Below are 27,370 nucleotides of genomic sequence, written 5' to 3'. Positions count from 1 at the left end.
CTGTGGGGCCATCTGGCCAGTAGCATCTGAGTTTGTGGCTGATTGTTGACTGGTTGGTTTGAGAGCTGACCCTGAGCTTTGTCCTTAGGATCCATGGTGGGGGCATTTACTTCTCCACCTCTGTGTAGCTCCCAGCACCCGCTACAGGCAAATGGCACTTGCTCCACCCCTCTTCCCCCTTACCCTGTCCCCAAAGTCTTCTCTTCATGGAGAGAGGAACATGAGGCCTAATGCTTTGCTACTCAGAACCAACTCATCGTAGTTATTCACTCTTGCTGTTGGATGCCCAGCTGCAAATGGCAAAATTCTCTTCTTGTGGAAGAATTTCAAGGGGGAAGGCTGGGGTGCAGAAGGATGAAGGAACTGAACCCTGCTCTTTCTCTACTGCCCATGGTGTTCACCTTTGTCTACATCCCTTTGTTCCTTACTCAGTGAAACCAGCTCCTATGCTGTGATATCCTCTGTGGAGGGCATTTCAGAACTACTCATGGGCTTGTCTGTAGATCAGAACAAGAGAACAGTCTTCCATACAAGGGCCACAGGATACTGTGTGACTGTGCTTTCTCAGTGGGCCTTCATACAACAGTATTGATGGCCTCTGTGCTTTCTAGACTCTCAGAGTATGGGCTCTTCCCATTCCTAGAGTGGTTCTTCAACTTGCATCCCATTGTTGGGAACCCAGATCTCAGAGCGCTAGAAGGTGAGGAGCTGTAAGCAGAGCAGTCCCACGTTGAAATGACTCCGTGTTGGAGCCATGGCCCCGGCTCTTCATTCCTGGTTAGCATGACCCCATCCTCCCATGTTCTCAGAGAGTTTGGTTCTAGGGTTTTTCCCTGATGTGGCCTGGAGCTCCAGTAACTATCATCCCTGATGGGACACTGCAAATGAGCTGTCTATGGCAGTCTATGGGCAAGAGGTTGCCAGCAGCCACAGGTGGCACAACCGGAACCAACCGAACTCTACCCATTGTTCTCCAGAAGGGAGGTCTCCAGCTCTCTTCCTGAACAGCTTTGGAATGGTGAATCCAGCTGTGTTGGGCGCTCACACCAGCCTAGCCATGGCCCTAGGCTCTGTGTTGTACAGCTGGGAGAGGCAGAGAGAATTCCTGCTCTTGGTAACAGGCCTCCTGGCTCCTTGTCCATCTTTGACCACACTGGGAATGTCATCGGTCACCTGCTCGCTTCCCCGTGAAGGATTTTGATGGTTAAGCTAAGATACATAAGCTCTGGCCTATAGACCCAGATGCTCAGTATGAGGTTGCAGGAGCTTCTCGGTGCGGCCTTCCTTCGCAGCATCCGAAGTAGCCGATGATGTTGGTTGTTAGCATGCACAGATGTGTGGCAGTGGTGTGTGCAGGATGCCGAGTGAAAGAGAGACCCATGGCGACTAGTCCTCATGCTGGCAAGAGGACTATGAAGCCACTCTCCTGAGTCTTGGTAGGAGGTGGGTACAGTGTTCTGGCTGACATTGGGCACAGGGAGGAGACTCCTCCGGAAGGAGGAATGTGAGGGAAAGTGCAGGAGCGGCCATGTGGGGTGGTCCAGTTAAGGGTGTATCATCATCCAGTACGCCTATGGGATGCAGGAAGCTTGTACTGGTTTCCCATATAACACCATCACAAACCCGGCACTTCCTGTCCCCTCACGGTTCTCCCAGGCAGCCCCGGAGCCTCGTGTTCCTCAAAGGTTCAGGGACAGATTTCTCCCTGTTCTTCCATCCCCATGATCCTAGTTTCTTTGGCCTGCAGCCTCACCCTTCAGTAGCTAGCTCCATTTTCACATGGCCCCCAGCCTTTTTCTTACAAGGACACCTGTCATTGGGTTCATGATCCTCACTAAACCTAGGGTCCCCTCATCTTAAGAACCCTGAATTAGCGAGTTTTGCAGAACCTAGCAACACCGTTTTCACAGATCCCCAGGGTTGTTCCGCCTTTGTAATTCGCTCTCATACAATCCCGCATCAGGGATTGCAAATGTCTTCTTAGATGATGAAAGGCCATGGTGCATGCGGGGGCATCAGTGTGGACATGTCACCTGGGATCACCCTGACAGTAAACACATTTGGCAGAATATTCCAGTTAGCCTAAGCTATAAAAACAGAACCATGGGACTGGGGAAATGGCTCACTAGATAAAGTGCTTGCTGGGTAAATGTGTAGGCCTGAATTCAGTCCCTGATACCCAAATGAAAAGCCAACCATGTAATGTTAGCACTGAAAAGGTGGATACAGGAGAATCTCTGGCCTTCACTGAGAAGCCAATTTGGCCAAATTGATGAGCTACAGGTTCATTGAGAAACCCTCTCTCAAAAGATAAGGTGGCAAGTAATTGCAGGAGACTCTTGATGTTGACTTCAGACTTCTACCGACATCAACAACAACACACACACACAGTCCCCACCTCCACCGACCCTTAGCATTAGACTCTGTAACACTTGGGGACACAGAATTCTCAGACTTCAGGTAGCATCCCTGTCAGTAGCCATGGGAGACATCCATGTCCTTTAAAGAGAATTTTGGGGGACTGCCTGGGAGAGTCATGGGCAGGGCCTTCACATGTGACTTTGTGGGCTGTGTAGAATTCAGCTCAACATTCCCCTAGAGTGTGGCTAGCCTCACCCTCCGGCCCCAGCCATGGGAATTATGCAAGTCAAAGAAAAGAGCATCTACTCTCATTTGGGCCTTGCTCATAGGACATGCACTGGCTTGATCACTGAGATCCAGGGCTCTCATAACCAGAGTGGCCCCTTTCATCTCCTTAAAAGCCCCTCTTGACCTCAAGGGAGGATCTGTATCTACCCTGCAGGGTGTCTGAGAGGCTCCAGACATCCCCCCACGTCCCTACATTTGGGGGTAATCTACTCTGTGTAGTCCAAACTCAACAGTAGTCTTCCATGACTTTGGCACAGTTCCAAGAACAAAGTCGTGAGCCAATGAATAAGACCAAGTCTCAGCAGAAACAGAACCCAAGGATAGAGAAAGCTAAGTTAATTCTCCCAGCAGGGACCCAGCTCCCGGCTCACACTCCATATGCATAATAGTACCCTGACCAGCCTGCAGGGTTCTCAGGTGTCTAACTCTTCTGTTTGATATTTGAGCAGCAGACTGAGCCCGAGGATGGGGTCCCTAGTACCCATTTTCAAAGGCCTCCTGCCCCTTCAATTAGGAAGAACTGGAAACCATTGCAGGACAGGTGTAAGCCTGCCTAGCGAGGTCTGCACACTGGCTTGGGAAGAATTAATCTCTGTGTGTCTTTATTGAAGTGTCAGAGGAGACTTCAGAAAGGGTGACAGGGCAGCCCTGCAAGCTGGGCTTGACAGAGTGTGATGGACACCTCAGCTGGGGATGGGAAAGCATGTCAAAGTAAACACTGCTTGGAAACCCAAGGGCTAAAGGGCTTCATTCCCACTGCTAGCTAGTGTGACCATGAAGAGAAGTGAAGGGCTCAGGGGGGCGAGGTGTGAAACTCAGCTTGCTCTAACTTCAAAGGATGCTGCACTGGGCCATGGTGGTCCTCCATTTATAAATGACTGTGTGTGCCTGACTGTGTACTTGTGACTTTGTGTGCCTGTGACTATGTGTCTGTGACTGTGTGTACCTGTGACTGTGTGTGCCTGTGACTGTGTGTACCTGTGACTGTGTGTACCTGTGACTTTGTATACCTGTGACTGTGTGTGCCTGTGACTGTGTGTACCTGTTCCTGTGTGTACCTGTGACTGTGTGTGTCTGTGACTGTGTATGCTTATAACTGTGTCTGCCTGTTCCTGTGTGTACCTGTGACTGTGTCTGCCTGTTCCTGTGTGTACCTGTGACTGTGTGTGCCTATGACTGTGTGTCTCTGACTGTGTGTGTCTGTAACTGTGTGTACCTGTGACTGTGTGTGCCTATGACTGTGTGCCCGTGAATATGTGGGTCTGTGACTGTGTATACCTGTGACTGTGTGTGCCTGTGACTGTGTGTGCCTGTGACTGTGTGTGCCTGTGACTATGTACCTGTGACTGTGTGTGCCTGTGACTGTGTGTACCTGTGACTGTGTGTGCCTGTGACTGTGTGTACCTGTGACTGTGTGTACCTGTGACTGTGTGTGCCTGTGACTGTGTGTACCTGTGACTGTGTGTGCCTGTGACTGTGTGTACCTGTGACTGTGTGTGCCTGTGACCGTGTGTGCCTTTGACTGTGTGTACCTCTGACTGTGTGTGCCTGTGACCGTGTCTGCCTGTTCCTGTGTGTACCTGTGACTGTGTGTACCTGTGACTGTGTGTACCTGTGACTGTGTGTACCTGTGACTGTGTGTGCCTGTGACCGTGTCTGCTTGTTCCTGTGTGTACCTGTGACTGTGTGTACCTGTGACTGTGTATACCTGTGACTGTGTGTGCCTGTGACTGTGTGTGCCTGTGACTATGTACCTGTGACTGTGTGTCTGTGACTGTGTGTACCTGTGACTGTGTGTCTGTGACTGTGTGTGCCTTTGACTGTGTGTACCTGTGACTGTGTGTACCTGTGACTTTGTGTGTCTATGGTTGTGTGTACCTGTGACTGTGTGTACCTTTGCCTGTGTGTGCCTGTAACTAAACGAACAGGTGATCATGTGTCTGTATGGGGGAGAGAGGAGGAACTGCATCCCAGGGCAGGGCAGTGTGTGGAGATTTGTTGTGGGCCATCCAAGAGGCTGTAATTGGAGAAAATTGATAAATTCAAGAGAAGAAATTGAGAAACCCATTACTTTGGGATAAGGAATTTGCTGGTTTGAAGGTAGGAAAACTGGGTTTTCTCCCTGGAGGCTCCCAAGAAATAGACATCTTCAAATATGGCCAAGAGCACACATATCCAAAAACAAGTTAGATTTAACGTTTTTTCTTTCTTTCTTTTTTTTTTTTTGAATTCTCTTCCTGTCAATAATTTAGGATGAGACAGAGTGAGAGGATGGTTTTTTAAAAATATTTTTAAAGATGTTTGATTTCTGTCTAAACCATTTCAATAGCTTGGAGCTAATCAGTCAGATTAACAGATGGTGTGGGATGAAGCCATCCGTAAGCAGAAGGCCAGGGAACTTAAGGCACGCAACTCTATACTGACTCCAGGCTGCGAGATACTCCTGAGAGCAGAGCCTTTTTAAAATTCCTTAAACCTAAATCCAACATTACCTCAGCCAACTTTCTGCAAGGCAAGGAGGGATCTACAACTTTCTTGGTAGATAGAAGACTTACTAGGCCTCCCAGTACAGGAAGTGTGAATATGTGTGTGTGTATCTGTGTCTATGTGTCTGTGTGTGTATGTCTGTGTGTGTGTCTTTGTCTATGTGTCTGTGTCTATGTGTCTCTCTGTGTGTATGTCTGTGTGTGTGTCTATGTGTCTGTCTATGTGTCTGTGTGTGTATGTCTTGTGCGTGTGTGTCTTTGTCTATGTGTCTGTGTGTGTATGTCTTGTGCGTGTGTGTCTTTGTCTATGGGTCTGTGTGTGTATGTCTTGTGCGTGTGTGTCTTTGTCTATGGGTCTGTGTCTATGTGTCTGTGTGTGTGTCTATGTGTGTGTGTCTATGTGTCTGTATGTCTGTATGTGTCTGTGTCTATGTGTCTGTGTGTGCATCCAATCACAGGAAGCAGTTTTGTAGATTTAATCTAGTAGGCTTGAACTACCTCATTCAAAAGACTGGTTTTTAAATAACAAGTCAAGTCAATGAATATCCCAAGAAAGCACCTTAGAATCCAGATGGTTGGAGTACCAGCAGATGGTTGGGGTGTCCCAACCATGAGGGTGGCTGCTTAGCTGGGAACAGGGGAACCTCCCCAACTCCCTCTAATAAGATGAATGCAGGCAAATCTAAGCCCTTGGCTCTCCTTCCTCTATTCCTCCTTCCCCCTCCCCTCCATACATCTCCTCTCCCCTCCCTGTGATTCCCTCCTACTTCCTTGTCTCTGCCTCTCCTTTCTGTCCCCAACCTGCTCTCACACATGCCCTTCAGAATAATTTTCAAATAAATGCTCCTTCTCCACAGCGGTACCTTCTGCCATTTCGCTTACCCGTCACCTAGAGTAGTGGTGAAAGCATTAAGTGGAAAGTTCTAGAAATAAACAGTTTGCAAGTTCTCGGCCACTTTCATAACAGTATATTGCTATAAATATTCAACTTTATTTCTAGTTAATCTCTTCATGGGCCTAATTTATAAACTGCACACTATTGTAGGCAATGGTGTCCAGATAAACAGAGAGTCTGTTTGGGGCTTGGTACTGGCTGAAGTCCTGGTCACCCATGGTGGGTCTTCACACATGCTCCCTGTGTATAAGGGGATGGCTGTGTAATGATTGTTAAGTGAAAATTAGAGCCAGGATGCTGAGGGTCGTGGGGGTGATGAGAGAGGGTGTGAATGAGGCCCACTTCAACCCACTTCATTCACACTCGTCGGGGGAGTCAGGTAAGGAGAAAGCAAATGGGAGGAACCCAGCAAGGATGGCAGCGGGGATGCTAGGGGTCTCAGCTCCAGAGCAGCACCTCAAATAAGTTGATGAAATCCTATAAGGTGTTTATGAAGGGAAAGAAAAAAATGCATCCTTCTGGGGGTACTTGCTTGCTACGGAAGTCAATTAGAAGTGAAGGAAGCCCCTTGACACCTCTTAGTTAGGTGTCACAGAGGACTCCACGTTCATCGATACCTAATTGGCTCTTATTGATATTTCTCGTTAATGCAGAGCTTGCTATTATAACCTCTATTAGTGGGTTTACTTTGATTTTATCTTTGTGGGCTCTTCATCTTAGTTTTCTGTCGTTTCTTTTTTCTTTTTCCTCCCCAACTTTAGACTACATTGTTTTTCAGGACAATGAGAGTTGTGAGTTCTTCTCTATGCACAGTGAGGTCTTGGCCCCACTGTTCACCTCAGTCACTTTCTCAGTAGCCGTGGCCTCAGACTGGCCATGCTGGTGGCCTCTGTGCCTACTTCCACGGTGAGCTCGTGCCCACTGAGCACACACCTGAACCAAATGCCTGCTCCGGCAGCTGAACGTCATCAGACAGAACAGTCACGACCCAGTTCCCAGATCTTCAAGACTGCGCAGGAAGGACTGGGCCATAAGCCAATGGTCAAGCCTTTGCCTAGCATGTATGAGACCCTGGACTAGATCCCTAGCACATCAATAATAAATTAATAGATAAATATAAGTAAATAGATAAATGAAGTCAAACCACACATAGTGGCATGTGCCAGCAATGCCATCACTCTGGGGTTAAGGCAGTAGGATCAGGGGTTCAAGACTTTTCTCGACTATATAGCCAGTTTGAGACTAGCCTGGGATCCAAAAGAGCCTGCCTCTAATCAATAAATAATGATAATTATTATTATTTATAATAATAATAACAACAAATAATTAGTATGTAAGTAAGATTGAACAAGACCACGTATAGACTTGGACATTTGGTTTCTGACTGTGCTTCCAAGTTGTGTCAATCATGGAAGAATCCAGACAGCAGGTGTCTAATGTGGCTGGCAGTGGGCAGACCAGCATAATTCACAGCATAATTCAATTTCACAGAATCATGATCTTCAGTCTTAGGGCGCATGGGCTGTCACCTCATTTTTACAGATGAAAACTCTGGAGGGGTGGAGGTAGCTAGGGCCAGCCTGTGCATGCAGTTTTCATCCTCTTTGGTTTCCTCCTACACTGTACTGGGACTAAAGTCTTGAAGAGTGGCCTTATTCCTTCCAATGCCAGCCCCTATGGGAAAAAAAAATCACCCATAATGAAAATTATCTTTGAAAATCCTGAAAAATCCATTCTCGGGTAGGAATTGTGTGCACAAGCGGAAGCAGAAATGTTCACAGTGTGTTGGTGGATAAGCTAAAAGGAGGCGAAGAAAGGCCATGTGGCCAGCCACCCACCTGGGCCCCTCTGCAGCTAAGCAGTAAATCCAGCCACAGAAGACAGAAGCATGAGGAAGTCTCAAGTGTCCCCACTTCTGTCGGTCTCAAGGGCCTTTTGGTTTTAGCACTAAGACTCAGAAAGGCCTGTGACATCTTCAGGGAGTGGTTTGTTGTGGTGGGGATTAGGAAACTAATAAAGTTGCAGTCTTCCTGGGTCAGGGGAGGGTGAGCGGCAGGTGTCCCGACGTCATTTGCATGTGTATGTGATGGGGTCCAGCCTTTGCCCTGAGTCTTTTCTTACCAGCTTGGAGGCAGGGGGGCAATTTTCCACCAAGTGCCAGCTTGAGCCAGCTGGAGCCAGCTAGCTCAGGACTGACCTTTCAAAGCCATGGGGGAAGTTCACAGATAAACAGTGTTCTGAAAATGATTTTTCCACTGTGTTGCCCAAGGCGGGGTCTCTCTTGAGAAGCCCTGAGAGTCCAGCATGTGCGTGTGCATGGCCGTTCAATCGCAGGCTCTGGGGTTTTGTTCCCACTAGGAAAATCAGTTAAGGGGCTGGGAGATGACTCATCCAGTGAAGTCACACAAGAGAGAAGGCCTGAGTTCAATCCCCAGCTAGGGCCTGGGCTGGAGCGAAGGCTCAGCCCTTAAGACCATGGGCTGCTCTTGCAGAGGACCTGAGCTGGTTTCCCAGCATACACAGCAGGCAACTTGCTATTGTCTGTAACCCCAGCTTGGGGGTCTGAAACCCTCCTCCGGCCTCTCCAGGCACCCACAAGCACACACAGTACATACACACACATAGCACTTTTTCCTGTTTTAAAAGCTGAGTGTGATGGGGTGCACCTATCCCAGCGTTGGGGAGCTAGAGACAGGAAGATCTCTGGGGCTCAATGGTCAGTCAGTCTAATCAGGGTCCAACCTTGTCTCAAAAAAGAGAATGGATCATACCCCAGGTTAGCCTCTGGCCTTCACACGCGTGCACACGCATGCCCACATCTGTACCTGCACACATGTACACACAAAGGAAGAAAAGAAAACAGCAACTGAAAGTCCCATCAGTCTGTGCAGAAAAAGGGCTGGCCCCACCTGAGCGAGGCTGTTGAGGCGTTCTTGTTGTGTGACACAGTACCTGTGTGCCTCTTGTTGTGACACAGCACCTGTGTGCCTCTTGTTGTGTAACACAGTACATGTGCTCCTTGGGTGTGCGGCACCCTGGCTCTCAGAGCATAACTGGGGGAGGTGGAGGTGGGTGCCACATCTCTGGGTCTTGTTTGCATTTCCAGAGGGACATTTTCTTCCCGGTGAGCTGGAAGCGACGCACTCCCTGCCTCATTATCATTCGCCTGATATCACAGTTATTGACCCAGGGCTGCAAAAAGAATCTGGTAATTAGCTTGGCCCGTCCTTGTGCTCCTATGCACATCTCTCTCGAATGGATGGCATATCTGCTTTGATTATTATTATTATTGAGATTTCTTGCAGTAAAAAGGCCTTTTCCATTAAGTGAGCCCTGTCCTATTTACTCTGGAGCTGGGGGCTGGGGTACATTAGAACATTCTGTGGGAGAATGATTACTCTTCTATATTTCCTTAGAAACGGATTTTGCAGAAGCAGAGAGAGAACATTGAAGTAATGGAGGTTAATTATTTGGGTTTTTACTTTTCTGGGTGGATTGGAAGGCCTGCCACTCTTCTCATTACACAGACTAAAATTGGAACACCGAAGAGGAACTGAGTGTGGCCTTGTGCCTGATGACACATCTGAAGTCACACTGATTGAAGGAGCTGTTTTATGGAATGAGAAGAAGTACATTGGGTTTATGGTCTGCAGCTTCCGGCATTCAGCATGGCTTACAGCAGTAAACACTGCCATGTTCTCGCTGCATCTCTAAAGGGAGTCTTTAGAAAATGCTCTCAAATTTAAGCTTAGGAAGCAGTCTCTGCAATCTAGAAGACTCGTCTATGGCTATACCTCTGGGTAGACGTAGGAGGAATGACTCTTGTCCTCATTGAGCACAAAGGGAAACTGAGGCTTGGCGACGTGTGTCTAGCAACCTGCGTGGAATCACTCAGATGAGAAATCTGGTGGCCAGCGCAGCAGTGGGCTTTACTCAGTTCAAGCCATTCACATGGACCCTCAGAAATGGTGCTGAACTGGAGTGGGTGATCACACACACACACACACACACACACACACACACACACACACAGAGTTCTCCCAGACCTGGAGAGGCGGATGCAGGAGGATTATTGCAAGGTTGAGAACAGCCTGGTCTATGGAGTAAGATGCTGCTCAAAAAGCGTCAAAACCCAACAACAACAAAGCCAAAAACAAACCAATCAAAGAGAAAGGGACAAAACAAAACAGGGTGAAACAACCAAACAAAACAACCCCCCCCCAAAAAAAACCCCCAACCCCCCCCCCACCTTACATTTATTTTCAACAGGGACTGCTTACCATTTCAGCAAGCAGAAGACTGATATGGTTTGCCCTAAGGCACTGTAACAAAGATAAACAACAGGGTAAGCAAGGTTGGTGAGTCCTATGAGCGCAGGTCCAAGCTGAAGTTGCTTTGTGTCCCTGAAGAACTTTGCTAGTGTGGGGAGTGTCAGAGACTGGCTGGGACCTTTCTGTAGGAGGTAAATGTTGGGAGGAAATAGGTCAGTGCCGCACGAGAGGAGTGTTCAAATTAGTATAGGGAAGCCTTCCTGTCGGCAGAGGAATGCTGCCCGCCAAGGCTTCAGGAACAGAGATGAGCAGAAGTACCTACCATGGAGATAAATCCGAAGCAGGTCCCTGTCTTTTCAACAGCACCTGCCATGCAGCCCCAGATGTGTCACCTTTATCAAAGCTTCCCTGCTACTCTCCATGTGTCCCTGTCCAGTTCTCCTTGTTCTGGACACATGGATCTGGAAGTGAAAGTGTGTGTACCCTGCACCTCAATTCCTGCCTGTAACACTGGTGGTATCCACCAGGAGGAAGGGAGGAAGCTAGCATTGAGACTTTGTCTTCTAATTTAGAGAGAGAGAGAGAGAGAGAGAGAGAGAGAGAGAGAGAGAGAAGAAGAAGAAGAAGGAGGAGGAGGAGGAGGAGGAGGAGGAGGAGGAGAGGTAAAGAGAAGAGAAAAGAGAGGGAGAGAAGAGAGAGCAGAAAGAAGGGAAAAGAGAGAGAGAGAAGAGGGGGGAGAGAAAGAAGGAAGAGAGAAGATAAAGAAGAGAAAAGACAGATAAAAGAGAGAGGAGAGGGGGAAAGATGAAAAAGAGAAGGGAGAGAAAAGAGAGAGAAGAGAGAAGAAAGAGAAGAGAGGGGGAGAGAAAGAAGGAAGAGAGAAGATAAAGAAGAGAGAAAAGACAGATAAAAGAGAGGAGAGAGAAGGAAGAGAGAAGAGAGAAAGGGAGAGAAAGAAGATAGAGAAGAGAGAGAGAGTAGAGAGAGGGAGAGGGAGAAGAAAGACAGAGAAGAGAGAGGAGAGAGAAGAAGAGAAAGAGATGATTTCTCTTTAATGACTTCCATAGTCATGGACATACCATCTCTAAAATGTTGCGATACAATAATAAATGAGGCTAAGACTTGGGCAGCCCACCCCCCATCCAGCACCTCTGCTGGTGATATCGGACCTTGGAAAATCTGTGTGTTCCTGAGGGGTCATGTGGTATTGGTATGGAGGATAGAAGTTGATGCTGAGTATCTTTCCCAATTGTTTGCCACCTTACTTTTAAGGCAGGGCTGATCACTGAACCTGAAGCTTGAAGATACTTCTAGGTTGGCTGGCCAATAAGCTGCCAGAGCGTTGCTTGTCTCTACCTCCCCAGAGCTGGGGCTGACTGTAGATGCAGGATGCTATGCCTGGCTCCTCCTTGTGTACAGGGATGAACTCTGATCTTGTGGTTGTGTGGTAACCACCAAGCCATCCCCTTAGCCTCCTGCTGCACAGTTTCAGCAGAGACTCCCAAATTGCTTGCTAATTAATCTCTGCCAGTAGCATATTAGAAGATCCTTCTGCCCCCTTCCTCTCAGCCAGCTGTAGCCTCTGATCCCTATTATGTGGGCATGCTTCCCTGGGAACCCATAAAGCCTAGGCCTCTGGGCTTGCTTCTCTTGGGGTCTCCTCCTCACGTCTCAGAGTTGTGAGCATCATCGCAGGCTCCTAGGAACCCGAGAGTTCTGCTCACAATCTTTTTCTGTTTGGAGCTCAGAGAAGTTTCTCCTGAGCAAACTTCAAGTCCACTGGGCACAATTTGATGTTCCTTCCAAATATTAATTGATTTGTTCTCCGGCGGAGGCATGATGTCTCAGCCCTGCTCAGGGACAGTCTTGTCACTGCTAAGGACACAGAGCCACACAGGACTTCCTCTGTGCCTGGCCAATTCATTAGACCCGGTTAGCAATTTGCAAAAGAGATTAATTGATTTGCAGGCTGCTGAGCCCTGAGTGTTAGTCAGCTCCCTCCTGGCAGCAAGCTCAGAGAAGCACTGCCCACCCTGGGAACCCAAGAGAGCCAACGGCACTGTGGAAGGCTGTGGGCAAGACGGGCGGTAGGGTGGGGGGGGGCTTCACTTTTCATCATAAACAGGAGCCTAGACATGGCAGTCCCAGTCCTTTCTGGGTCAGGGTTGTATGCAGGCCCATAGGAGGGACCTCTGGGATAAAGTGAGAAGTCTAGCTATAGAAAATGTGAATTTCTCAATTCTTTATGGTGTGTGTGTGTTCCTGTGTGTGTGTGTACCAGTGTGTGTGTGCAAATGCACATATGTTCCATCTTTTTTTTTCTTTTTCTTTCTTTCTTTCTTTCTTTTCTTTTTTTCCTTTTTTTCTTTTTTTCTTTTTTTTTTTGTTTTTTTGTTTTTTTGTTTGTTTCTGAGACAAGGTCTCACTATGTAGTTCTGGCTGTCCTTGAACTCACTGTGTATACCAGTCTGGGCTGCCTCTGCCTCTTCAGTGCGCTGGGATTAAAAGTGTATAACACCATGTCCAGTTGAGCCATTTTCTTCCTTCCTTCCTTCCTTCCTTCCTTCCTACCTTCCTTCCTTCCTTCCTTTCTCCATCCTTCCCTTCCTCCCTTCTTTTATGTTTCTCTCTCTTATTTCAAAATTATTACTGATTTGTGTGTGTATGTGTGTGTGCATGCACACATGTAGGAGAAGGAAGGAGGTGAGGGGGCTCTCAGATCCCCTGGAGCTGGAGTTACAGGCTGGTGTGGGTGCTGGGAATCAAATTCTGGTCCTCTGCAAAAACAGTATGTCCTAACCTCTGAGCAATCCTTCCAGCCCTCTCCACCTTAATTTTGAGTCAGGGTCACTAGGCTGACTAACCAGAAATTTCCCTCAAATTCTCATCTAACTTAGCATAGACAGTTCTATGGGGGTGCTGGAAGTGGAACTCAGGGCCCCGTGTTTGAGGGATAAACCATCGCCCAAGGTCTTTAGAGCTTTTATTGTTGCCCAACTGGTTTGAGCACTGAACATTGTATACCTAGGTTAGGAAGATTCTGTTGTGAGGAAAGGAGGTTTGATTCCAGTTTGTCTACACATACACATGCACACACACATGCACACACAACAAGAGGGTGGCAAGAGGAGGAAGGAAGGAGGCATTATCTCATGTAGAAGGAAAATTAAAAAAAATGGTTTCAGGTTTATCTGGGTCCAGGTTCACTAATGTCCGCTGGAGTTGGGTCTCTAGGCATCAGGAACCTCCACAGCCTCCCAGAGCTTCTGTGATCTCAGGTGCTTGTCCCAGCCCAAAACTAAATCTTTCCTGCCTAGTCTGGGTCTCTGCCTGCCTTTAATCCAGCCGCTGAGATACTGTACACCAGCCCTGGGGATTAATCACCTCTGTGGAGCTGTTGAGAGCAAAGGAGAAATGGCTGCCTCAAAGAGGAGGGGGTCAGGCAAGTGACAAGAGACGTTGTTCATCTGTACAAACTTGGGGATGCCGTCTCACCCTTAGGCTAATGCAAGGAAGCCTGTTCTGACAAGCAGGTGCGTGCCTCGACACCCCGTGAGAGAGAGGAGGGAGGCAGAAGATGCTGTGGGCTCTCCTCAAGGTGCTAGGGACTAGGGAGAGGGCCATGATGCCTTTCCCAAAGAGATGAGTCCTGAGGTTTGCATGCAATTACCGGCTCTGCTGTGTGCCAGGCAGTGTGTGGGAGCAGAAGACAAGCAAATGAGAACACGACGTGGCTCTTGTCCTTTGGGAGAGCTGGGTCTGGCAAGGGGAGCCGACAGAGACTGGTAAACAAGTCATTACAGATGCAGCGCCATGAGCTTGCTGATGTGATTAAGCTTCTGAATGAGGGGTCTTGACAAGGCCGGCTGGGGGAGGAGAGCAGCGCCACGGCACAAACAGGAACTGGAGGGGGGGCTGCAGCGTCCGCACCTGTCCCCAAGGCCTCTCCATCCAGCCCCCACTGCAGATGGAGGGCTGGGGCCTGGGGGCTGGCTGCTATCCATCCTCCTCGCTTCCCTCCCCGAACCATAAAAGATTTTTTAAAAAAAAAAAAAACAAAAAACCGTACGTACATGCTAAAACAGCAGTAGAGGCAAACAGCACTTCACCGCTATTTACTTGTTTCTCTAAAACTTTGTTTCCTTAGCAATCATTGACAGAGCCTTGTTTACTGGAGTAACTAGCTCTCTCTCTCTCTCTCTCTCTCTCTCTCTCTCTTTTCCTCTCTCATCCCTCCCTGTTTTTGTTTGTTTGTTTGTTTTTGAGTCAGGGTCTCACAGTAACCCAGGCTGGCCTTGAACTCCCTACAAGGATGACCTTGAACTTCTGATCTTTCTGCCTCCACCCCCAGTATTGGGTTGACAGCTGTGACCATCATGCCTGGTCTATGCAGTGCTGGGGATTGAACCCAGGGAGTTGTGTATGCTAGGCAAACACTCTACTGACTGAGCCACATCCCCAGCCTTCAGAAGCTTGATGTCCCCCCCTCCACACACACACACACACACACACACACACACACAGAGAAAGTGGGAAGGCAAAAATGCCTCTAGGTACTAATGACTGGATCAGCTAGGAGGTGGGAAGGGAGGCTTAGGAGAGTTCCTTCCCAAAGGTCCTACAAATGCTGTCTGAATTTTGTTCTAGAATTTTCTCATGTGAAATGTTAGCACAAGCAACCAAATGAAAGCAGAAGATGGAGTAGGATGAAGAGCATCCTCATCCCTGTTGGGTTCTCCACTCTCATCTGCCACCCCTCCCATTCTCAAGCAGCCTTCTTGGTTAGACCCTTTGGGGCTAATCCTAACTGAGGTGCTAGCAGAAAGGTGAGACAGAGCAGGTCCTCAACAGTGTTGTCCTGGAGGGGACATGTTAGGTGATATGCCACCAACCTTAGGTGACAGAATCACAAGAAGGGGATTTGCTGTTCAGTCCTTTAAGCCCCCTTGATGACGTCACAGGGAACGTTTGATTTTGATGCTAATAGTGCTTCCCACCTGCCTGACCTTTTCCTAATCCCTTTGCATCAAGAGGGGTTAGGTGTCCACATCTGGCTGGGAGATGAGAACAAGGTTGTTTTGATGAAACTTGTTTTTGTCAGAGCATCTGCTGCCCCAGTGTTTTGCCTTGAAATCCCTCAACTTGTACCCAGCTCACCTGGGAAACCGTTGTCCTCGCCTCTCAGCTTCCTGTGAAGCCCGGGCCGGGGCGGGGGCGAGGGCGGGAGGGGGGCACACAAAGACCGGTAATTTCATTTGTGGACTTAGAATTCATTTGTTTCTAAGTCAAGGGACATCTGTCTCTTTTTGCCCGAGGCCCCTCTGTAAAATGGTGTATAGCTGCTGCCTATGATTCATCTAATCTGGCTCTTGTCTACAAGTCCTGCCTCACACCAAGGGGGCGCGCGGGGAGTGGGGGTCAGGACTGCTGTGGGAGGCCCACCTTACAGGGGTCCTCAAGGTCCAAAGGTCTTCTTGCTGTTACAGAATGTACTCAGTAGCATGGTGACGGTGACGATGGTGGCAGACAGTAGAAGGCGCAGAACCGTTTTCGCCCCAGAGACAACGTCTTAAGGCCAGGGGGTGAGCTCTGAGCTGTGAAATCCTGTTCTACTGTCAGGAGTGAGTGGGTATCTAGGGAGACGCTGGGAAGGCTAGGGGTTACGCTTCATGAACACCTCCGATGGCTGTCCCAGACGGAGTCCAAAGAGTCCCTGGCGCTCTGCTCAAGGTCCCTAGCGCCCCTACTCCTGCTGACTTTCACCCCAACCTTGGATGCTGGTAGGGAGGTCAGAGAATCAGCTCCAACAATAAGCAGCCTCCTGCTTCCTCGTTTGAGGGTTTTCATCAAATGTTTCCCCTCATCGGATTTTCAATATGGCCCTTGGAGTCTGAGGGAGTCTGTCAAGGCCACCCCCTCCCCATCCTCACCGGCAGGGAGTCTTGCCCAAATACATACGTGGAGGGAAAAATAGGTTCCCTAGATACCCCCCCCCCCCACCGGCTAAAACTCTAAAAATGTTGGTTTATTTCTTTAACTTTCAGAGGATTTTTTTTGTTCCAGCCTCAATTAGCATTTGATGGCTACAAGGCACCTGGCATGCCGGAGACGGACAAAAGCCACTTCTAAGCACAAACGTTCAAAATTATTAAGTGTTCATTAAAGCACCCCCGGGTGCACAGCACTCTCAGGGATGTTTGCTTCTCAATTTTCTATAATTTCCTCTTTTTTCTTTTAGCTAAAGGCAGATGAAAAAACGAACTCCCCTTATTTGAGTCTCTGAATCATAGTTAATTTGTGACGCCCCCTCCCTTAACTGCGCTGTTTCCCTCTGCCTCCTCCCGTCGCCTTTCTTATCAATCGGATAAACTTCTTATTCCTTTTTAACCCTTACTCCGACTTCCACTTGGAAAATGCATGCAGAAGCCGCTAACAGCTCTCTCTACACTCCCCCCCCCCCACACACACACACACTCTCTCTTTGGGCAGGGGGCTGCGGGCTGGACGCCGTAGAAACATCGAGAAGGCTGCTGCATCACAGCCGCCTGGGAGCGGGCAGAGACAGGGGGCAGCTGTCTGGCAGGTGGCTGCAAGCAGGCTGGGTGCAGAGCACACCCTGGGCAGCCGCCCACGGTCCCCGACCCCCCCGGACTGACTTCCGGGGGGACTGGGGAGCTGCTGCTGAGTGTGGACTGTTCTGGAAAAACACAAAGCTCCAAGCCCCCTCCCATCCGCTCTCCTGTGACTCTGGTCTTACATGAGCAGAGACGGAACAACAACAACGAAAAGCTGTTTTTCTCTTTTCCCTTTTCTTTTTTTTTTTTGACAAAAACCTCACATAACCTCAAAAAGTTACCCATGAATTTACCAAAAACTTTTTATGAAACTATTTTAACCTCTGGTGGGGGTTAAAAACAAGCTCTGTGGATTTATTATCCGGGAAGAGAGAGAAAAAAAAGAAGGATGACTCTGTATTTGCTGGAAAATCGTCTTCCAAGTTTCAACGGCTCCCCCTACCGCCGCCTACGAGGAATGGCGGGAGCCAACTGCAGCAGTAGCTGAGGGCTACAGGCTGCCGGGGACCTGGTCCCCAACGGTTGTCTGGACCCCCACCACTGCATCCCGGGTCTGTTCCAAACCCAAACCTGAACCCCTTGTCGGGCCTTAGCTTATATTCTTCAGAGCTCACGTGGCTAAACCAGCAGGCCGATAGCCAGCTGGGCTTGTGCTGCAGGCTTGAGCTGGACCCCTGCAGAACAGGCGATGCTTGCAGTCTGAGCACGCAGGCGACCCTTGCTTGTTTATTCCTTTTCTCTGCTTTCACGTAAATGCCACCCAGATGTACTGAGGGAAGAATGGTGACCCCCCCCTTCCCTTCCGCAAAGGAAGAAAGGACAGGAGTGCAGGCCGGGGGCCTCGTAGGAGACGGGGATCCAGAGAAGTTGAACATTGCAGAGAGCAGGGTGAGAGGTGGGCAAAGGGGAAGGACCGACCTACTAGGAAGGACCTGGCGATGGGGTGAGGGTCCCTGTGAGGAGGTTGCTGGATGTGGTCACACACCCCCAATCCCCCAGCTTTGAAACACCGGCTTTCGTTCAAAACTAAACATGCTTTTACGAAGCACACGGGAAAAAAAAAAAAAAAACACTGTTCAGAAAGCAAATGTAAACAGAGGAGCCGGCTCTGCAGCCCGCCCAGCAGAGGCAGCAGCAATCAGCGGCTCGCTCTGGACCCCTGGGGCCTCACACCTGGAGTCCTGTTGCTGAGGACCCACCTAGCTTCTGTGCCTCAGTGTCCCGCCTGAAAAAAAAAATAACGACAGTGCTGAAAATAAAAATAAACAAGAAAAAAAAAACCCTTATTATGAGAAACAGCTCGTAGCGTCCTGGTAACCTCAGCTCCTATACATGGAGAAAGTCTGCTCTGATCTCTATGGGGAAATCTAGAATTTGACACTAAAGAGATAGTCCAGTGTTAACATGATGTGCGCGTGCACACACACACACACACACACACACACACACACCTGTCTTTTGTTATTGAGGTCGTGGTTGGTGGGGGACTCACTGCCATTTCTCCCTGTCACTTGACACCTACACACCCAGCATCCAGCCCAGGAAAGCCAAATGCCAAACCCACTGTGGCTGTAGCTCTTCTGGGGTCCATGGGTTGGTTTGGAGGGGAAACTGTTCCTTTTCCTTCTGTCCCCCGGCCTGGGAGACTGTAGGGCGAAACAGCAGCTGTTCCACCCGGGCAACTCTCTAGAGGTCCCTAGGGGGTGTGGTTGCACTTGGGGAGGGGCGCTTTCTCTTCTTATGGAGGGGGTCCATACCCCTCCCCTCCTGGTGTGTATGCTTCCTTCCCAACTTTTCCTTGCACCAGGCCCATTTCAGGTTTGGCACTTGACTCCAAAGGTTCATTTGTGGTTTGGGGGCGTGTTTTCCAAGACGGACTTCCTGGGCATACTAAAGGTTGCTGCGCTGGTGCACCTGAGAGCAGGGCTCTGACCCAGGCTAGGCACCTTCTGCCCCGCCTGATGGTAGGACCTGGTGTTCTGATGCCCCTGGTGGTGGACTCCAGAATAGCACCCTGTTGCTTTAACACTGCAGACAGGCATTCCTGTCCAGCAGCCATTTCCTAGGGAACTGCTTGGGTTCTAATTGTTCCTTCCCTTTTTTCCCTCTCGACATAAGATATGGCTAGATAGTCCGTGCCGCCTCAAACTTGTGATAATCCTCCTGCCTCATAGTTGCCATCCCATCAGGCTTTTCACATTGCTTCTTACAAAGGGCAACCTACCATCTTACTGTCTCTCCCCATTGCATCCTAAAGCACTGAACACTGCAATGGAGACCTCAAAAACCATCAAGAAAAGACACGTGCGCACCTGCCTCTGCCCAAATGAGTTCAATAGAGTATGACATTGACTTTCACAAATCCACAGGTTAATGGCTCAGTGGAAATTGCTGGTATATGTTTTAATCTTAAAGCAATTACTTTTCCTTTTCCAGTTGCTTCTGGGTTCGGTAGAGATTTCCGTTCCGTAATTTTTGCTCCTCCCCTTTTGCGCTGTAGAGCGAGGTGCTGCTGAGTGGCAGAGGAAGCTCTTCATTTTCAGCTATTAGTTTCTATCTTTGTGCCCTGCTGTATTTAATTTCAATTAATTGAAGTGACATTTCATTATAAATGTGACGCATAATTTAGAAAAATTGGGGAAAAAATGAGAAATCTTTTTAGTCCAGCCTAAGTAACTGCATTTTGAAGTTCAGAATGAACAGGGATCTGGCATGTTCTGGAAGCTTCTCTGAAGGGCAGGATCTGGCTTCTCATTTTGTTTGGTTTTGTGCTTACTTTGTCTGTCTGAGTTTCATCTGCTTGAGTTTCCAGATCCCGAGGACAAGGGGCATGCTTCTCCTTCATTCCTCATCTGGACTCTCCATAAATTTGAGGCTCTGCCATGTGGTCATCTGAGGAGTTAGATAAGGAAGGAATTGATGGTTTCTCTCAGTGTGCAAGGCAGACTGGGAAGCCATAGGAATCGATGTCGGCTGGAATTGGCTATTTCTAGAAAAGACCCTTGGTCTGTGATTTGTTTCTCAGATGCAGTTCCATTAGCTACATCCTGGGGGCCAGGGGCAGATGACCAAGCCTTGCATTTTGTGCCTGCCATTAGGTAATGTTAGGTAAATCTTTCATCCCCTTTTGGTGTGAGCAGAAGGTGCTGGGGGTCACCTGACTTGAAGGGTAAACACCTACTTCATCCTCTGGGGTCTAAGAAGATGTCAGTGTCCTTGTGGGTTGGGAGAATGATTGAACATCCATCACTACTCCTGGGACCAAGGGCCTAAAATCCAACGCAAAAAGACTTAGGTAGTAGATACAAAGCAAACCTGTTTGTTTTGAGGGTATTTAGCTGGACTGGGGACCTAAGCCATGTCTCTATATATCTTCCTAAAATCAGAGTTAGTATCCTTCTTGGATACCTCTGACCGTCTCTGATGACTTCCAGTGGCTTCTAGTGGCCCCACAGAATCCTCCCCACTTAGCAATTAGATAGGGAGATTCTTAGCCAAAGTCCCAGCATGGAGTCTAATCTAGGGAGATCTGGCTGTAAGTAGCCCTGGAGCCCCCTCCTTGGTCAGGTGGGAAGTGAGAGCTAAGTGGAACACCCTGTTGAACAGAAGGCAACAGATGCTGGGGGTACTTCCATCTCCAGAGAGGAAGAGGAGAGCACGAGTTTTCACAGCCAGTGAACTTTATTCTGCACTCTATGGACCACACGTGGGGTCTCAGTAGATGCTGGGCACTAACACAGATGATTCTTATTCCCACTCCCTGTTTACAGCCCTCAACTCTCTGAAGGATAGCTCTTCATCCCTCACCAGCTTCTTCCTGTATGGACTTCTCCCAGGAGCAAGTGGAAAATCATCTCCAGGAGAACTGGACACCAGTTCTATAAGTTCCAAGATGGAGCCCTGTACCATACAGGCTCCATACTTTTTTTTTTTTTTCTCAACACAAGGCAGAGTCTGGGGGACAACCTAAAACATAACGGAGATTAGACGAAACAGGCCAACTTCCACTTCCAACACTTAATTGATTACTCTGGTGGCCTGGGTCCCGTGAAGTCCCTGTTACATAAAGTGTTAGTTGGTGACATGTGTTCTGCTCACATTTCACGAGGCGGCTGGGCTGAACTTGCAATGTGCGTCTTTAATAACGTCTTTGTCATCGCCGGCGCCGCTGGCTTGAGTCACCTAATGTAGCTTTCAGAGCATAGCTCTCTGCTTTCATCCCAGCTCTTTGAGATTTAGTACCTTTAGAACCCGAGGACAATGCCATCATAGAGATTTATCCTCAGCCCTAAGAGCCCATTTTCACTCAACATTAGGACCGTCACTTTCATTTTTCCAGTAGATGCCTGTTCGCAATTTTCACAAAATATGTTCTATTTTGCTTTTCTACGGCGGCCTTCAAGAGATTTGTTTGGAGCAACATGTAGGGCTTATAATTGTATCCCAAATGTCTGGGACTAATGACTGTATTTGTGTTAAAATCACCCCCCATTACCTTTTCCAAAACTAATTTTCTCAGATAATGTCTCTGAATAAACCAAACCAGCATCCATTGGCGTCATACCAGGCTAATGTGTTTTTCTGAGTAGCATTTTTGTAATTCAAAGTGAAGGACTCATGTTCCTCGGCCCAGGATGGGCTGTGTCCTGATATGCCCATGGCTAAATGGAGAACACCTAAAGCCTGAATTCCTACCTTACCTACCGTGTATCCGTCTTTGACACGGGACACTGTGGGGTGTCAGTTGTTGTTCTTCGTGGTGGTGGGGCTGACTAGTGGTTGCTGTCACCTTTATGAGACCATAGGACCCCACAGATTCAGCACCAAAATGGGTGATGCTCAGGGACAACTGAATGCATGTTACATGTTCACCGTGTGAAGATGTAGTCACCAAGGCAACTTATTGTAAAATGTGAACAGTTTGGTAATTGAGAGCGCTTCCTGTAAGTGGGAGACTATATGGATTTGGCCATGGCCTCTGTTCTGAGGGTAACTTTAGGGAGCGAAACTTCCATTCTGTGGATAGTCTTTAGCACAGTATGTCCTTCGAGAGGCCCAAAGGGACTGGAATGGGCTAGAGTCTTGCTAGACTAGAGCGCCATGTCTGAAGGTCAGATGAGATTCGACGGATGTGGGGCAGAAACCTTCGCTTTATTCTAGTATAAACTGAAATCCTACCACCTAAACAGTACCCTGAATATGGCTGCTTAGAATCAGTTCTACTTCTGTGTGTTATTTTAAATAGTCATCCATTTTAACCTTCCATAAGCATGTCAACCAGACTATACATACAAACTCATGGGGACTGTGGCAGCATACACAGGGCCTACATGGGTCTGCACCAGATGGGGTCCTGGAGTTAAGAGTAGAGGTAGGCCTTTTCTCAAGCCTGGAAACTATATCCAGTTGATCGCCACTTGGAAATAAAAACTAGCGTTCTCTAAGGGAGTCTTGCTGGGGACACACAAACCACTATTAACAGTAGGCCTTAGGCCCAGCAGCGATGGCCAACACAAAATGAACTCAATGTCATTTTTGGAGATTTCTTTGTTTCATAATTTTTAATCAGAGCATTTTCTTTTAAACCTTACCCATCTTTTGTATATACATTATGGCTTCTGATTTTGTGTTTTTATTTATTTATCTATTTGCTTGTTTGCTTGCTTATTTTGTTTTCTCAAGATAGGGTTTCTCTGTAGCTTTGGAGCCTGTTCTGGAACTTGCTCTGTAGACCATGCTGCCCTTGAACTCACAGAGATCTGCCTGCCTCTGCTTCGTGAGTGCTGGGATTAAAGGTGTGTGCTACCACCACTTGGCTGATTTTGCGTTTTTATGGGATTCCTCTATATGGGAACTCGTATGCCTCTGTATCTATCTGTGTTTCTTGTGCTTTTTCTTTGGATCTTTCTTTTGTTTGGTTGTTCTGTCCTTTCTGGTTTCTTTGTTTTTGTTTTTATCTTATTTTATTTTTTTATTATTCTTTAGATGCCTGTTTGTTTTCTAATGTGAGGCAGATCTGCAAGAGGAGGAGATTGGGAGGACCTAGGAAGAGTAGGAGAGGTGAACCCATAACCAGAATACAAGGTATGAAAACAATCTATTTCCAGTAAAAGAAAAGAATGTGCATGAGTGCAGATAGAGGCCAGAGGCTGACTTCAGGTGTCTCCTTCAACAGCTCCACCTTAGGACAGGGTCTCCCACGGAGCCTCAAACTTGCTCATCAGTGAGCCTTGGGGCGTGCCTCTGACTCCCTAGTGCTTGTTCATGGATTCTGGAGATTAAACCTAAATCCTCATGCCTGTATGGTAAGAACTTGACCAACAGCCATCTCCCCACCCCCATTATGATTGTCTCTGTTTTAGCAGTTCAGGGTTGGCCACTGCTCAGTGTGACGTCATCCATCTCTACTCTCTACTGTCTTGTATGCTCTAACAAGGGGCAAGTCAAGGATCCTCTTAGCGAATGCCCGTGGAGCACTCACTCTAGACTAATTACAGCAATGACGTCATCCATCTCTACTCTCTAATGTCTTGTATGAACTAACAGCGGTCAAGGGTCCTCTTAGCGAATGCCCGTGGAGCACTCACTCTAGACTAATTTCAGCAATGACGTCATCCATCTCTACTCTCTAATGTCTTGTATGAACTAACAGCGGTCAAGGGTCCTCTTAGCGAATGCTCATGGAGCACTCACTCTAGACTAATTTCAGCAATGCGCTCTATCAGCATTACAGGTGGTTGGGAGCTCCTTGATCTGGGTCCTGGGAACTGAACTCAGGTCTTCTGGAAGAGCAGCAAGTACTCTTAACCACTCAGCTGTCATTTCTAGCTGCATTTTTAAGCATTTTCCCCCCTTCCTTTCTCCCTCCCTCCCTTCCTTTTGGCAAGAACACAGGTGTGTTTAAACACTCCTTCTAATACAAGAAAATGGCCAGTAAGGCTAACTGATGACCTCACCAGTGCCCCGCATCCACTGGCTCATCTGTGTACAGTGCACTTCCTGTGGGTAGCAGGGTCACTGCAGCACCTTGAGGCTCCCATGTTTGTGTGAGATGGAGAAAGGACATGAACTCAAGAAGGGTGGCCACACTTGGCTACAAGGAAAACTGGGAAATGGCAGTTTAGCCCCATAGTGGTGCGCTGCTGCTGGGGGATGGCTTTCTGGAGGACTTCCAGCCATCCCTATGTTGGCTGCTGTCTGGATCTGGTCAAGAGGTCACCTGGCTGCAGAGTCCAAAATAGTATTCTAGGATGTTCCCAACAGCACGGGGCTTTTGTTGGTAAGAAGAGGAGGATAGGAGTGGGAAGGTAGCTGCCGGGTTTGCAAGTCTTTCAGTTCAGATGGTGACGGATCATTGATTGTCAATGACCTCATTTAGAGCCTAGAGTTGACTCGGTTGGTGAAGTGTTTGTGATCCCTAGAAGCCATGGAAAAAAGCTGGCTGTGTGGCAAGAGATTGTAACCCCAGCAGTTGGGAGACAGAGGCAGGTGGATGCCTGGGGCTCCTCAGCCAGGCTGTCTAGCCTACACTGTGAGTTCTAGACCAGGAAGAGACCCTGTGTGTACGATCAACACTAAGTGGGCTCAGTAGTTTATCTATATCAGTAGATATTTCTATACATGGATATATAGCTAGAGGAGAAGTCATGCTTTTGAGAAGGGGTGCATGGAAGGAGGGCGAGGGGAAGAAGGAGTGGAAATGACGTAAACACGGTGCTTGTCTATGACGTTCCGAAAAGTTAATTTGTGAGGGTGTATAGTTTCTGAGAAATGACACCCCAGGCTGACCTGTGGTGCATGTCTGACATACATACATGCGTGTGCACCCGCACACACAAATGTGTACACACATACTCTATTTAAGTGAAAGGAGACTTCATTAAACCTTTGCATGCAGTTATCTAGATCAAGAGCTGGCAAACTTCTGCTGTGAAAATCAAGTCATGATGATTTCTGACGGGAAGCCCCACCGTCCCTATGGCAAGCACTCAACCACACTGCGGAGAAAGCATCTAGCAGTGAACGGGTGTGAACGGGTGTGAACGGGTGTGAACAGGTGAGAACAGGTGGGAATGCGTGCCAATCAAACTTTGTTTACAAAGACAAGCAGCTCAGGTTTGCTCTTCAGACTGTTGTTTGCTGGTTGCTGTTCTAGAGAAGCTATGGATACGATGGAATGGTAAATGCTTCCTATTTGGAGATCCGCAGACAGGGCATATTAGCCAAGGACATAGGCAGATCGTGGTATTGGGGAGCAGGCGAGGGCGGGGCTTTCACGGATGCTTTATGTTGATGTAGAATTAAATATGACCAAGTCTGGACTTCTCTCCTAAAAACCAAAAACGACAATGGGTTTAGGAAGTTCTGTTTCTCTCACCAATAACCACTGGGGTGGAAATGGTGGAGGTCTCGTACAGGGCATCGTGGTGTGCTGTGTGCCATCTGCTCTCTCCACCATAGGTTTCCTTCTTCACATCCTAGCATGGCTGCAGCAGTTGCTGCTGTCCGGTCTGTGTTCTAGTGACTGGTGAGAGAAAGGGGAGGGCAGCCTCACTCCCGAGAGAGGCTCGCCTTGTCAATTGTGTGCCTGCCTCTCTCAGGGCACCCAGGCCAGAGTGAAATGGGAGCAAACAGGTTTCAGATCCAGCAGGAAGTGGCACCCTACAGTGACAAGGCCAGAGGCCAGGAGGAAGCCACGCAGAGCTCTGCCACAGAAGCTGAGATACAGTCAGGAGGTCTCAAGAGTCTCCACTTGTTTAGTGTCCCGGCTGGCAATGCTGTCGTGTTGGAGTTGACTCCCTAACTCCAGAGGTCTTCTTACATCTTCTTGACTTCCTATCTCTTTGACTCAAACTGGTAAGGCCTGGGCCTTGTGTCTTTCCAAGCACAGCAGACTTATTCATAAGTGTAGTCCTGGGACAGTGAAGGTCAAACTGGAGAGAGAGAAAAGGGCTTCGAAGCTCTGCTCAGCAGCATGGTTCTGTTGCTTTGACACCTCTCTCTTTCTCTATGTATATATATGTGTGTGTGTGTGTGTGTGTGTTTACATATATATAGTGAGACAGGGTTTCTCTGTGTAACCCTGGCTGTCCTGGAACTTGCTCTGTAGACCAGGCTGGCCTCAAACTTATAGAGATCCACCTGCCTCTGCCTCCCAAATACTGGGATTAAAGGTGCGTGCAACAACCTCCCGTTTTTCTTTGATACCTCTTTAAAAGTTTTGTTATCAAATGCGCCACACTGTTCATGAGCTTGGGGACCCTTCCTCTTCTACCTCCTGTTTCCTCTTCTGTACCCCGAAGAGTGACGTTTCTCCCTTGTCGCCACACTGCAGTGGTTGGCCCTGTGTCTTTTTCCACACTGTTGCTGTTGCTTCCCACTGTCAACCACAGCAGAAGCCTCAAATTATATGGTGAGCCTCAGTAATAACAGCAGAGAAGCACCTTGCTATTGTTTATACAGAACAAGGCGTGAGATTCCGTCAAAACTTCAGGAAAGTGTCCTATTATCTCTTCATGTTCACTCTCCTTCCCAGCCACCCCCCCCCCCACCTGTCACTCAGGGAGAGCCACTGAGAAGTCTACACTGTGAGGGAGAGAGACCCTCCCCACCACCATCAGCCAGGGTGCAACAGGCCTGAGTAGGCTGGTACTTCGTGTGCCAGCAGGTGCCTGCAATTCGAAGGCTGGTAATCAGAGATGCTTTTCAAACACCTTCAGTTACCTTTAAACTTCGTAGCCTTTAAATAAAACTACTTCTTTAAAAGAAGGAAGAAAAACAACAACAACCCTTGATGAATGCACACCCGACATTAAATGGAGTTTGAAAAAAAAAATGATCAGGGTTTACAATATCATTATAATCAGCGAGAAGAGAGGGACCTAGTCCATCATTATCGCTCTCGCTCGCGGAGGGGAGGGGAGAGCGGCTCCAGAGTAATCAGAAGAAGAAAATTTTCTCTAATGCTGATCTGACTATGCCATCTTCCTGGAGCCCACCTCAGCCCTGGGCTCCCTCCGATGCTGTCCCTTAGTCTGCCCTGGGACAAGCCTCCTTCAGAATCTTGATAAATGTGGGGGAAGGGGTTGTGCTTCATGAAGAGCCTGGGTCTGGGAGTCTAGAAATAACAGACAGGCTGGTTTTCATCCATGAAATCCATTTTATTGCTTGTCAGGAGTCAGGAGACAACTATCAGGACTTGGCTTTCAAGAGGGTCCGAGGATAAAACTCCAGCCAGCAGTTGGTGGCAAGCCCCTTTACCCTCTGAGCCATTCCCCCAAGGCCCGAACTGCTTTGGAATTAGTACCCATGTTAGGAACTGTGTTGACTGAGCCCAAGCACTTGAGTAGCTGTCGATGAGCTAGAAGGAAAGAACTTAAGTTTGCGGTGGTGAGGGTCACCTTTGAGGAATGATCAAGAGTCACAGCGTCAGATCTGTGCTCTCCTCCTCAGGTTTGGGTGTGAGGGTTACCATCAGTCACCAATGGGCAGGAC

General features: G+C 48.3%; 1 protein-coding gene across 2 annotated transcripts in view; it reads left to right on the top strand.

The window, feature by feature from the left end:
* The window catches only part of Znf831 (zinc finger protein 831), a 110,156-nt gene that overhangs the window by 56,412 nt on the left and 26,374 nt on the right, over positions 1-27,370 (top strand). Inside the window, exon 5 of one of the 2 annotated variants that reach the window (XM_041641935.1) lies at positions 22,862-22,960. The exons of the other annotated variant lie outside the window; for it this stretch is intronic. Within the exon in view, the coding sequence (XP_041497869.1) occupies positions 22,862-22,960 (99 nt within the window). The remainder of the gene's footprint in view (positions 1-22,861; positions 22,961-27,370) is intronic. 2 annotated transcript variants of the gene reach the window in all.

This window comes from Microtus oregoni, unplaced genomic scaffold (genome assembly GCF_018167655.1).
Source record: "Microtus oregoni isolate MIOR12 unplaced genomic scaffold, Mior012 000071F_ref0000514, whole genome shotgun sequence".
Taxonomy (NCBI): Eukaryota; Metazoa; Chordata; class Mammalia; order Rodentia; family Cricetidae; genus Microtus; species Microtus oregoni.
Note: the sequence above shows the minus strand (reverse complement) of the source record. Positions and strands in the feature narration are given on the sequence as shown.